The following is a 12,572-nucleotide window of genomic DNA, read 5'->3' as shown; positions in this document are numbered from 1 at the left end:
GGTACACAAGGGATATAGTTTTATATTTGTGCAAGTAATACATTCCAGGCTCTTGTGCTATTGTGACTCTTCCAGCCCATATTAAATCAGGTATTTCATTTAAAAGGAATTTATTTTGGCAGATTTCATTTCTTTTCCATGTGATTGACATGGCGAGGGTCCAGTTGTGCTTTGAGGATGCGTGCTACGCATGGGCGTGTCCTCTCCCTCTGATGCCCCGCCCCCTCCCCGGGGCCCAGGTCTTAAACGGGTGGATCTTGTGTTCCCCTCAGTGCCGAGCGCCCGCCCACAGGAGCCGGTCCTCCAGTCTCAGTCTGACGGTTGAGAGCGCTCTCGAGAGCTTTGACTTCCTCAACACCTCAGACTTTGACGACGACGACACGGGCGAGGACGCCCTCCCCGGCTCCGTGTTCTTCGACATGGAGGCGGAGAGGATCGGGTGAGGATCTGCATGCCCCGCCCCCTCCCGGCAAGCCGCCCACCCCCCCCCCCCCCCCCCCCACCCTCTAACTTAACGCTGCTTGCAACCCCGGCAGCCCGCCTGGAAGAGCGGTCGCAGTGGGGGGTGTCCCTGTCCCTGTGCGTGTGTGTGTCTGTGCATTCGGTCTGTGACTAACCCCCCCCCCCCCCTCGTCTCTCTCCTCCCTGTCCCCCTGTCCCCCCCCGTTCCCCCTGTCTCCTCTGTAGTGTGTGCGGTGGGCTCAGAGTGTGACTCTCAGGCCCTGTGTGGCACAGGCTGCCGGCCTGGCGTAGGTTCTTTCTGGACTGTGACATGGCTGTGTGTGCCTGTGCTGTAGCCATTTCTCTGGGCCTCTGTGTGGATGTCCACGTCTCCCCTTCTCTCTCTGTCTCTCAATCTCTCTTTCTGTTTCTCCTCTCTATCTCTCTCCCTCCACTCAGTGCATTCGGTTGTGGGAAGCATCACCATAGTGCAGTGGGTTTTGCATGATGCTTCCTCTTGTTTTTGTGAGAATCATCTTTTAATTGGTCATTCATTGAGGATATTAGCTGATATGAAAGCTGTATGTAATTCCCTGTATTTGTATGTACTGTAGCTAGCCTAAGCATATGCACAACACCTTCACTGACCACTGTGTTATTCATTTTCCCAAGCTGTTCATATGCACTGTGCTCATATCACTTGCAGTGCTGTTTTATTGTTCCCTGTGAGAGAGACGAAGAAGCGCTCTGCTGCCCCCTTGTGGTGACCGCATGTTCTGTCCTATTCTGTAACGGAACAGGCCGGGGCAGCATCCAGAGGCCAGGGGCCACCTGAGTGAGGCCCTGACAGAGGACACGGGAGTGGGGAACAGCGTGGCCGGCAGCCCCCTGCCCCTCACCACGGGCAACGAGAGCCTGGACACCGCCATCATCATTCACCTGCAGTACTGCAGCCACCTCGTCCAGGTACACACTGAATACTGTACACACACATATACCATGTGTGCCCACCATACATACACACATGCCTCACCATCTATACACACATATATACGATATCTGCACACCATACATACACACATACCTCACCATCTATACACACATATATACCATATCTGCACACCATACATACATACATATCTCACCATCTATACACACATATATACCATATCTGCACACCATACATACATACATATCTCACCATCTATACACACATATATACCATATCTGCACACCATACATACACACATCTCACCATCTATACACACATATATACCATATCTGCACACCATACACACACATACCTCACCATCTATACACACATATATACCATATGTGCATACCATACATACACACATACCATGTGTACACACCATGCATAAACACGCATATGCTATGTGTCTATATATATATGGTCTGTACATAAGATGTGTACCCATCACACACACACACAAACTCACGCCGTGCATTTATTATATACCTATGTGTTCACAGTTCATCCATTTGTGTATATTTAATTCGTTTTAAGAAAAACAAATGGCCAAAATAAATTTTGTTGCTTACAGTTATTTTAAGCATAGTTGTAACAGTTCAAAAAAAACTTTGGAACTATTATTATAATGTACAATTGACTATAACTGACATTGATGCTTTTATTTAGGTTGGGTTAAGAGGGTTTTTTTCCTGGCTCCAAACAGAGCTTAGGGTGGCGACATTGTGTGACAGCGTCTGTCCAGCTATACTGCCACCATCAACTCTTCTTATATTTAGGTTCATTTAAAATGTAAAGTTCTGGTCTTCAAGAGACCACAATGCATCGAGATGTAGGCTATAAAAAGTGAAACGTGTGACAAAAATAAAAAATTGAAACAATTTAAATATTTATTGAAGGGTTACATATTGTAAGTGCCAGAGTTGGGGGTAAAATATAGCCTATACTGAAATATTTACACATTGTGAGGGTGTCTACAAGAATCATGGTATTTGGAAGTGCAGTGTCTTGAAATGCATTTATTTTCGTCACTCAAAGAATGCTTGCACCATCCTTTTAGTTAACTAGTGTTACTGGCACCCTACACAACGTTAAAAGCTTTTCAGTATTTTATTTCTCTGTTCTATCTGCACAGATAGGCAAAAACAGTCTGTGTTACCAGGCCGACTGTAGAATCCACTTAATTGCACAATGGATCGCATAATTTGGGTATTTGCATAGAATTAGCAACGAACCGTTTCTCATGCATTCAGTTGTAAAGAGATCGCATATTTGCATAAACCGTTTCCGCATTTCTGGATATTTTCATGGAATTATGTCCAACTATATCGGATAGTAACTTCTAAATATACATTAAAAGTCGGCAGATCTGGCGTAAAAAACGGACAATTAACCAATAAATACATAAACCCGCTAAAAAAACCGCTACGTGGGTGGGCGGTTTCTGTTGAAAATCACGTTACTAGCGGACACTTGGTTGTGTTTAATTCTTTTATGCAATTAAGCGGATTCTAACGTTGTTAATTCAGCATGTCTAATGTTGCACGTAAACTTGAATGCAGTAAAAACTTTAACAACTTAAAATGCAGTATCATTCACGACCAAATTGTACCCGTAAATTCAAGGACCATTTCTAGTTTAACTAATAGTTTTTTCTTTGCTAAATTTCTCCTATGAACGCCTTAAGCACATAATCGGTCCACCTAAGACATTTCAATGCAGGAAAAACTCTGATTAAGCTTATAAAACTTTTCACCTTGTCTTCAAGCCCTTATAATTAGGATTTGAGTCTTACAACAGTCTTCACTCTTTGACTCTTTGACTGTGTGTGCTTGCAGCTCTTGTCCACCGGGGGGAGCCCCACGCAACGCAAAGCCTGGTTGCACAAGATCTCCACTCAGACCCAGCTGCTGGAGGAGGTGGGAGAGATCAGCACGGAGCGTCTGGGGGGCGCGGTCTCGGCAGCTGACGGTAGGGTGCCCCGGCGTGCTGGAGAGAGGGCTGAAATCGAAACGCTGAGCCCGGGCGAGCGTGTGACTCGTGTGCCCCCTGTGTGTGTCGCCCTGCTCCCCTCAGTGGTCGTGGGACTGGCGGAGAAGCCCGCGCTGCTCTCCCTGTGGACGGCCTGCAGTGGCTCCGGGGGCCTGTTCCACACCACGGCGGACCGGGCGGTCAAGCACATGGACCGCAGCTTCAGCGCCGCCCTGCTGGCCAGCCGCGCGCACACCGCCGACTCAGGTAGGAACGCGCTGGCCTCTCCCCGAATTCCGCTCTTCCACTGTACCACTGAAGTAAACTGTACCACTGAGATACCTGTTCTGAACCTGCAAGCTAGCATGAGCCGATCCTGAGGTTACTGCACACTGAAGCTAATGTTGGGCATGTCTCACAGACATGTGTACTGTGGGTATCTCAGGGCTGTCTGTGGTAAAGCAGTCAGACCACTGTGTAACAGGGTCATTCTTTGGCTGAGGGCTTTGAGAAAAAGATTTTACTGTTCCTCTCTTGAGAGCTTTATGTCAAATACAGATTGTAAAATGTTTCCATTGAAAGGGCCTCCAAGTGTTGATAGTGCAAATATTTAAGAGGTGTTGTTATCAGTGATTATAGTGATTATAGTGTGAGATTTGTGGCTTGTGATATTCAGGGACGCTGATCCTGAGATCTCTGTGTCTCTGTCCCGCAGTAATCCGGCGGTTGGTGAATGAGATGATGGACAGGACCGAGCCGGGCCCCTCCCCCTCCCCCTGCGGCTCGCCCCCCGCCGTGTCCCAGGACGTCCTGACGGTGTTCCAGTTCCACAGCTACGCCTCCGCGCACGGCGTGACGGACATGGCGGAGCACCTCCTGCAGGTGGCGCGCGAAGGTAGCGGTGCGGGCCCGTCGCATTAAACGCTGCAGCGGGCAGTCCCAGAGTTCTGGGTTTGATGCGTCCTTTCATCTCCTGCGATTATTGAGAATATTGTGTACATGCTGTGTGTATTCTGTATATAATTCCATGCATTATTTTATGACTGAAATAAAGGTCAAGGAAATGTAGATGTTATAAGTAGAGTATATTATTAGATTTTCACAGTAACGAGAATCTGTCATTTGGGTTGAGACTCCAACAAGGCCAAATGTAGCGCTCTAGATAAGTGAATATTTGACTTGACTGTGCTGTGGTGCTGTGTCCTGTTCAGCTGTGTTCGTGGAGAGCCTGTGTTCCGGTGACCCGGATTGGGCCCTAAGGGAGCTGGCGGAGGTGACGGCGTCCAGTCTGAAGCCCCAGCCGGAGACCCTGAGGGCCCTGGCGGCGCTCCTGACCGCCGACACGCCCCAGCTCAGCAAGGCCGCGGCCGCCTTCCTCTCCTCCGCCTCCGCCCACCTCCCGTTCAGGTCTAAGGTAAGCCGGGCCCCGCCCCCTTTTGTACGTGCAAGCACAACTGATGTGCTGCTTCCTATGTTGGGCTTTGAATGTAGTTTTTCTCGATTGAGTCAAAGTAGACAGTAGATTAGAGAGTTTACGTGATCGCCCCCCTGTGGACAGAAGTAATCGCGGCGTGTGCTTGTGCAGGCGGTGGAGGGCTACACTCAGGCCCTGTCGGAGGAAGGGGTGGAGGCGCAGAGAGGAGCCTGCGCCGCTCTCAGCTGCTTACAGGTCAGTGTGGGGAGGTGGAAACTCATGTAAACGGCATACATTTTGTCTGCTGTCTAAGTCGTGTGAGCAGCACAAAAATATAAGTATTGATTTACATAAGATAGGAATTTTACAGTCTAATAATACTATATACATGTACCCTGAAGGACTGGTGGTCTATCAAAGACAACAGTACCATAAATGCTTATTATTTTTGTATTAATGTTCTGTATGATTAATGTTTATGTACTTATTTTTATCTGTTGGATATCCTGTTATGTTGGACCCTTATTTTGTAGGATATGCTGGTCTTGCTTGAGGTGTTTTAAAGGAATTACCGTAGTATATTTCTGTTTTTGTAATTGCTCAACCTGGATCAATGGTCTTGGCCCAGTTAACTGTGGTCAGATAAATCTGCTGCCCTCTGCCTGTGTAAACTGTCCTGCTGTGCAGTAGAGAGAGCCCGTCTGCAAGTTTTCAGTGGTGAAGAAATGATGTTAATATGTGCTGTCACAGAGGAAGTGGTGATCCTACTGGTTGTGACTGGGCAAAAAAAAAAGCAAAACATTTTAGCTGTAAAATTGGAGGACTTCTGTCTGTTCAATTGTGTTGAGCTGTTAAGGCACGCAGTACCGTTCTGACATCTCTCTCTCTCTCTCTCTCTCGCTCTCCCTCTCCCTCTCCCTCTCCCTCTCCCTCTCCCTCTCCCTCTCCCTCTCCCTCTCCCTCTCCCTCTCTCTCTCTCGCTCTCTCTCTCCCTCTCAGGCCCATGAAAGTGTCGAGGCAGTGGTGTCGCTGTGCGACTCGGCCGACGAAGAGCTCCGCCACGTCGCCATAGAAACCCTCCTCACCCTCGGTGAGCGCCGACAGAACAATAGCTGGACGTGCAGGATATTAGCTTAGCAGACCTGGGTCAAATACATATTTAAAGTATTTTAATTACTTCTAAATGTGCAAAGACATGTACGGGCATTTAGGCTAATGTCTGTTAGAGGCAGCGCATGGGTTGTTTAAAATTGCCGACGCAGGCTACCCTTGCTCACAATCCAAATTCGACCCCTAGCACCTAGTAGTTCCCCTGGAGTGCCCTCAGTATTATAACTCGCTGACATCACATTGAGGGCCACTCACAAAGATTGTACTTGGGATACCCCCTTCAGTATGAAGCCTACATTGTTGCTGGCTCAGTCAGTTCTGTTGTCTATCACAGAAATGTTTAAAAATATTTTTAAATTGTATTTGTATTTTAATGTATTTTTAGAAGTCTTTAAATACAATTTGAAAAAGTATTCCCGGGAGTGGGTTTCCCAGGAAAGCGTTTATTTAAAGGAAATGATTTTTTAAAATACTATTTGGGAAAGTATTTGGTTTTCCGTGAGAACAATTTAAATAAATCAAATACACAGGATTTCATGTGTAAGTGTATTTGAAAGTACTTCAGATATGCATTTAACTACATTTTCAAATACAAATACAAATACGTAATTGTATATGACCCGGGTCTGAGGCTTAGACGGCAGTCCCTCTCCTTCCTGCTCCATCACGTTTGCGCTCGCCCCAGGATTGGCTCGCGGCGCGGAGCCGCTGTCGCTCAGGGGAACCCGGGTTCCGTGGAAGGAAGCGGCCATTGTGCCGCGGGGGGGCGGGGGGGCGGGCGGGCGGGCGGGGCGGGCGGGCGCAGGTGCTCAGCGCTCTCTCTCTCGGGGCCGTTTCCCACGCTCCGGCTCTGACAGGTGCACACGTGAATAGCAGAGAGGTCGGGCGAGTGCCTGTGGAGGAATGCGGTCCCGTTTAGCCCCCGGCTCTGCCCCCAGCGCCCTTATTTAAGAGCCTGTGAACTCCCCGTGATGATGGAGCCGCCCCCGTCTCTCCTCAAGGGGCTGCTTTTCAAACTTGGGGTTGTTTGATATAAACAGTAAAATTAGCCTCCGTTCAGTGTTCTGTTTATACATTACATTACATTACAGGCATTTAGCAGATGCTCTTATTCAGAATGACTTACACAACTTGTTGCACTGTCATTTATAATTGTATATTTGATTCTTCAGAGATACACAGCCTTATATCATTTGCAAATGCAAGCCTTTCTATAAATGTGTGAAACTCCTTTATCTAGCATGCTGGCTTTGCGTAATAAGGAAGATAACTAAGCCTACAGTCAAAATAGATTGGTAGTAAGCATTCATTTAGAGTTAGTTCAGAAGACTGGTATTGGCAGAATTTAATTAGTCCAAGTTTCTGTATTTACACAGTTCAAAAGGCGTATGAGTGTGGCAAACACGAGGGTGGAAGTGTGTATGTGTGCATTTGTTGCCCACCATGTAGGTGTGTGTGTGTGTGTGTGTAGGTGTGTGTGTGTGTTTGTATGCTTGTATGTGTATATGTGTATTCTGTTGTATTTTTTTTGTGTGTGCATTATTGTACTATGTGTGTGTGCGAACATGCACACACATGTATATCTGTATGTAATGATAGGAAGCACTGTTCACGCAGGGCTTTTCGCACAGTGTGGTTAAAGCCGTGTGCCCGCTGGTGTTCCCGCAGGCGAGGAGGGCCGGCTGGCGTACGAGCAGCTGGACACCGTGCCCAGGGAGATGGTGCGCCTGGGCACGCGGCGAGGGAACGCCGTCACCACTGCCTTTTGAGATGGCCCGTTCCAGGATCGCATGGACCCCTCCTGCCTTCCCCCCGCCGCCCTCTCCAGTGTCCTAGGCCTGGAGAGGCTACGGCTGGACTGACCCGGGGGGGCCTAGCAGGGGGGTCTAGGACATGCCCAAGGCTCCTTTCATTCACAGACTGGACTACATGATTTGGTGTTCATTCTGACCACTATTAAGCCATTTCTGTCTGCACAAAGCATTTTATTATTAATTATTACTATAGTTATGGTTGTCCTCATTGTTATTATTATTACTGCGGTTATTAATTATTCGTTTCAGCGGCTCATATTCTTGAATTTTACTTATTTTTGTGCGCTTTGAAAATTGCACTGCTGTTACCAGAGGCCTGTAAATACTGTGACATTATACAGTGGTTTGTATGATGTGGGAAGCGGTACTTGACTTTGTTTTCTCCGGTACGTAACGTTCAGTTTCAGGGATTTTTATGGACTCTTATTTGCTTTTGTCAACATGTATTGTGGGTTTTCACGGCCTCTGCTTGTGGTGTCTCAGAGACTCATTTTGGGGGGGGGGGGGAGGAGAGGGTGGGAGAGGGGGTTCAGGGCCTGCGGTGGTTCGAAAGGGTGTAGCTTACCTGCTGTCTGCAAGACCCTGCGCCTGTCTGCCTGCTCTGAGACGGTGTGGAACGCAGACCCCGGCCTCTCTTCTGATGGGTACGTCCCCCTCCCCCCCGCCCCTGAGCGTCGCTCGCCCGGTCTCCCTCGGTGGAAAGGGAGGGCTGGCCGGCCGGTGTCGGAGCGCTGGGCGTCTGTCAGAGCGCTCGGAGCAGAGCGGGAGGGGTTTGAAATGCTACCGCTCAGGCAGCCCAGTGATTTACAGCTCCTCTCTCGCCCGGCGCACTGAGGCCTGTGCACAGCTCGTCTCCGGAGCCCGTCTGGAACCAGGGGGGCCTTTAGCACAGGGGCGGGGGGAAGAGAAGTCAAAAAGCTGCGTGATCCATTCAGCTCGTGTGCCTACTGTAACCGTACCGCTGAGACGTTTACCGCGACCAGTCTTTCTCTGCTGTCTTTTTTTTTTTTTTTTTACGCTCGAGTATTTCGATACTTTAACCCTTTTTACAAAAAAAAAGAAAGAAAAAAGCTTCAGGGTACACATGAAATTTGAGCTGCCTACGAGCTGCGCATTTATATTAACGCACGTTCCTGTCCATAATTATACACTGTTTATTATCAGGAACAAAATGTCCTCTGTTTTCCTGTGAGAAAACAGGACTCATCAGTAGTTCCGCCTTGATTTTGTTCTGTACGCAGACCATGTCGTTTTTCCCTAGATTAATTTTAAACTTTCATCCCGAGATGAGACTTCAGTTAACGTAATTAATTTAAGGACTTCACCAGCACCTTATTTGTAAATTAACTATTGTTCTGGGAATACAACATGCTGGTTTGTAGATTTTGTTTCTTGAATAGATTGAGGTACATTTCTGTTTTGTTTTGCCCAACCATTGTGGATATGTTTCTCTGTTAGTTACATAGGCGAAAGACCAAAGGATGTCATCATGAAATCTCAAGGGCAGATCCTGAAATGGCTATGAATTAATTCAACTGTAACATTGTTGAAAAGGAAATGAGATGAAAAAATAATTTATGTTGCAACTGCAATTTAGATGTGAATATAACAATAAGACAAAAAGCCATAGCATTACCTGGAAAAAAAATAATTTAAAGCAGTATTTATGTTGTAACAAAACCATGTAGTTTTATATAAACCTTGAATAGAAATGTGTACATTATGTGTGCGAGATGAAAGCTAACTTTAGGAATTTTCATTTTGCGGATAAGTTGAACAGACCTCGTACTCTCTTTAACAGAGCTGCAATTTTTTTCCCTCTTTGTACTGTGAATTCTATTTAATATGGAAATATTTTGGTTAATATTGTTTCTCTGTTGCTACTTCTGAAGGTAACACTGTCTTTCACAGAGGTATAAAGAGGCCTGTTACAATTTTTATATACCATATTTATATCCAAGTCTCACAGCATGAACCTAAATTCAAAGTCACAATACAAAATGGAGTGTCATGTCTATTGACCCTTTAAACATCTCCAGTGTCTAAATATTCTCTACAGCTGCAAAAAAAACATTCATTTTTTATGCCAGTAATACATATCAATTGAAATTCAAGTCCACTCACTACAGTATTGACTATTTAAATCTGTCAGACATGGAGTAAATCTGGTAGATTTATTGTGGAGGTCCGAATGATTTTTGCCGCACTGATTACTGTCGTTTTCTCCTTTGGGTTCACGATTCAGTATTCGTTCAGCTCATTAAAAGTGGCAATAAAGTTTATTTTTGCATAATTCCATGTAAAGAAACGTGTCTTTTATTAACTTGCGTTAAGCGTTTCTCAGCTATGCCTGTTGCGTTTGGAGTTGGCGCCTTTTTCAGACTAAAAAAAAACCTGCAGCTCTTCCCTCTCTGCCACCCGTGGGAACTTCCAAAAACAAGGTGAGAGAGACACGCGAAACAAAGGCATTCCATTGTCGACCTGTTCTGAGGCAAATTGCGGGACAAACAGGGGCCTGTGAGGCTGGAATGTTAAGAGGCTGCGGGAAAGCGTATGACCTGTCTTAACTGATGTGACCTCCAGCTATCGGCGTGTTTCTCTCTCCGACTTCCTTGCGGTTTGCATAGTCAGAGATTACTTATCAAGAGCGAGCCGCATTGCTCAATGACAGCCGTTGCGCCTTCGCTCTGGTTCCTGGTCGATGGCTCCGCGCTCCTGCCTTTTTTTGTTGTTGCCATTTTCTCCCCAATTTAGTTGTTATACCAATTCCCCGTGTGTATCACACAGTCCTGGTTGATGCGCTATCCTTTGTCGGTCTGGGGCGGGTGGAGACTACCACATTCCAGCCTCTGATACATGTGGAGTCGCCAGCCGCTTCTTTTCACCTGACAGCGAGGAGTTTCACTGGGAGAGTGTAGCACGTGCGGAGGTTCACGCTATCTCCCCTAGATCCCCTCCCTGCTGAACAGGCGCTCCGACCAACCAGTAGGAGTCGCTAATGCAACGATCAGGAATCGTACCCACACCGGCTTCTGCACCACCCAGACGACCCCTACGCGCTCCTGCCTTTTGAAGAGCTTGTTTCAAAGAGCCCTGCTCCTTGCCAGCAGCCGTGGTCGTGTCACTTGTCTGCACATTGGGTTGGGGGCAAAAAGCCCCAGAGCTGTTCTGAGCAGAGAGCGGGGACGGCTAACAGCGATGGCCTTGGGGGGCCGTTAAATTCACAACCCCCCTTTCATGAAGGCTTTCATTTATTCAGCATTGAAGGCAGAAATTTCTTAACCCCTCGTAAAACACTAAAATAATGGAATGTCTAACCTGAATGTGGCATTTGTTTCGTATTCACTTGGGCATTTTGAATCCCTGTGCCCTTGGGAATCCCATTTGAATCTGATGTGCAACTAATATTTCAGAATGAGCAGTACCAGTCTGATTTAGCAAAGAACTATTTTGAACACGTTCAACAAAACCCTTAACCACAAAACTGGAACCCTCAAATTGCTCGTTTTGAAGAAAGAACCACAAATGGGCTTTCAAGCCCATCTATGTCCAGAGGCTTCAAGCCTTTTCTAAAGGCAGGGTTCATACACTTTTTCACCAATGATTTTCAATGACTTTTCCATGACTTCTCCACGACCTTTAACTGAATTTCCATGACCAAAACAAATGACTTTATCTCAGCGGGACGATTTAAAATTAGTAAAATCAGGTCTGTATCTGAAACATATGGTGCCTCTCTAAAACAAATAAACACCAGACAGACACACTTAGATACATTCTTTCATATTTTAATTCGAATAGTTTAACATTTTGTTAATGTCTCAAACAGGGCTCGAAATTTTGGTGGTCGCAAAGTCTCTTCCTCTGTACATTAGCTAGTTCAGTATGTACTCAGTATGTGCCTTGTGAGCTGACGGTGACCCTTCTAACCAATCGTGAGCTTGACATTCTTACCTTTAATGCTGATTTTAAATTGGTTAATATTAGCCTTCAATCACTCCCTTTTGCACCACTGTCACGCGACACAGAGAGCTAATGCGTTTACTTATGTTACCTGAAGACAAAAGTTTATGTTCAATTTATTAGCGTTATCGAAAGCTGAAAAGTTGAAGCGAACGATTACGGCATTTTTTTGAAACATTAACGTAGTGTTTTGTATAGCGACCCGGTTGAAACAGCTAATTTCTCCGATGCAGTTTACTGGCGGTTGATTTAATTAGCGGTATTAATGTGACGAGAAGCGCTTTGTCGGTTGAATGCATAACACGCAATTCCTTGAAGAGTCGACACATTTTAGGCGTGACAGTTTTACTGTTACTTGTAAACCGTACTGTTATATTGTCGTTTTTTATCAATAAAAAATCTATTGCATATATTGTTGGTGCTCCTTACATTTTGGTGGGTGCTCCTAACTTTTTGAAATTGGGAGCACCAGTGCTACCAAATAAAAAAGTTAATTTCGAGCCCTGATAGATTATTGAAGCTGCACTTCCCTGGCATATTGTTGGCACAGTAGGGCCTACGTTTACTAACTGACTGCTACATTAGACGAAGGGTGCCTGTTGGGCGTGCCTGCAAACAGACTGAGCCAGACCGAATTAACTTCTCACACCACCAAAATACCGCGAAGGTTACGTGAAATTTTACGTTTTATTACTATACATACCATTTTTATGATTGGATTAATTAGCAACTTTAGATACATTTCCATTACTTTTCCAAAATTTTTCAAGAAATATCATTTTCCATAACTTTTCCAGGGCCTGGCAATTGCATTTTAAATTTCAATGACTTTTCCAGGTTTTTCATGACCGTACGAACCCTGTAAAGG

General features: G+C 46.0%; 1 protein-coding gene across 3 annotated transcripts in view; it reads left to right on the top strand.

Moving 5' to 3' along the window:
- ripor2 (RHO family interacting cell polarization regulator 2) overlaps nucleotides 1–10,039 on the top strand; it is a 45,561-nt gene extending 35,522 nt beyond the window's left edge. For all 3 annotated transcript variants that reach the window (XM_035429957.1, XM_035429959.1, XM_035429958.1), the window contains exons 14-22: nucleotides 273–439; nucleotides 1,242–1,407; nucleotides 3,271–3,403; nucleotides 3,509–3,670; nucleotides 4,119–4,298; nucleotides 4,615–4,817; nucleotides 4,989–5,072; nucleotides 5,817–5,907; nucleotides 7,596–10,039. In XM_035429957.1, the coding sequence (XP_035285848.1) occupies nucleotides 273–439; nucleotides 1,242–1,407; nucleotides 3,271–3,403; nucleotides 3,509–3,670; nucleotides 4,119–4,298; nucleotides 4,615–4,817; nucleotides 4,989–5,072; nucleotides 5,817–5,907; nucleotides 7,596–7,696 (1,287 nt within the window). In that variant the 3' untranslated portion in view covers nucleotides 7,697–10,039. The remainder of the gene's footprint in view (nucleotides 1–272; nucleotides 440–1,241; nucleotides 1,408–3,270; nucleotides 3,404–3,508; nucleotides 3,671–4,118; nucleotides 4,299–4,614; nucleotides 4,818–4,988; nucleotides 5,073–5,816; nucleotides 5,908–7,595) is intronic.
- The last annotated feature ends 2,533 nt before the right edge of the window (nucleotides 10,040–12,572 follow it).

Source organism: Anguilla anguilla, chromosome 8 (genome assembly GCF_013347855.1).
Source record: "Anguilla anguilla isolate fAngAng1 chromosome 8, fAngAng1.pri, whole genome shotgun sequence".
NCBI classification, from domain to species: Eukaryota; Metazoa; Chordata; class Actinopteri; order Anguilliformes; family Anguillidae; genus Anguilla; species Anguilla anguilla.
This window is presented reverse-complemented; position numbering and strand designations above follow the sequence as displayed.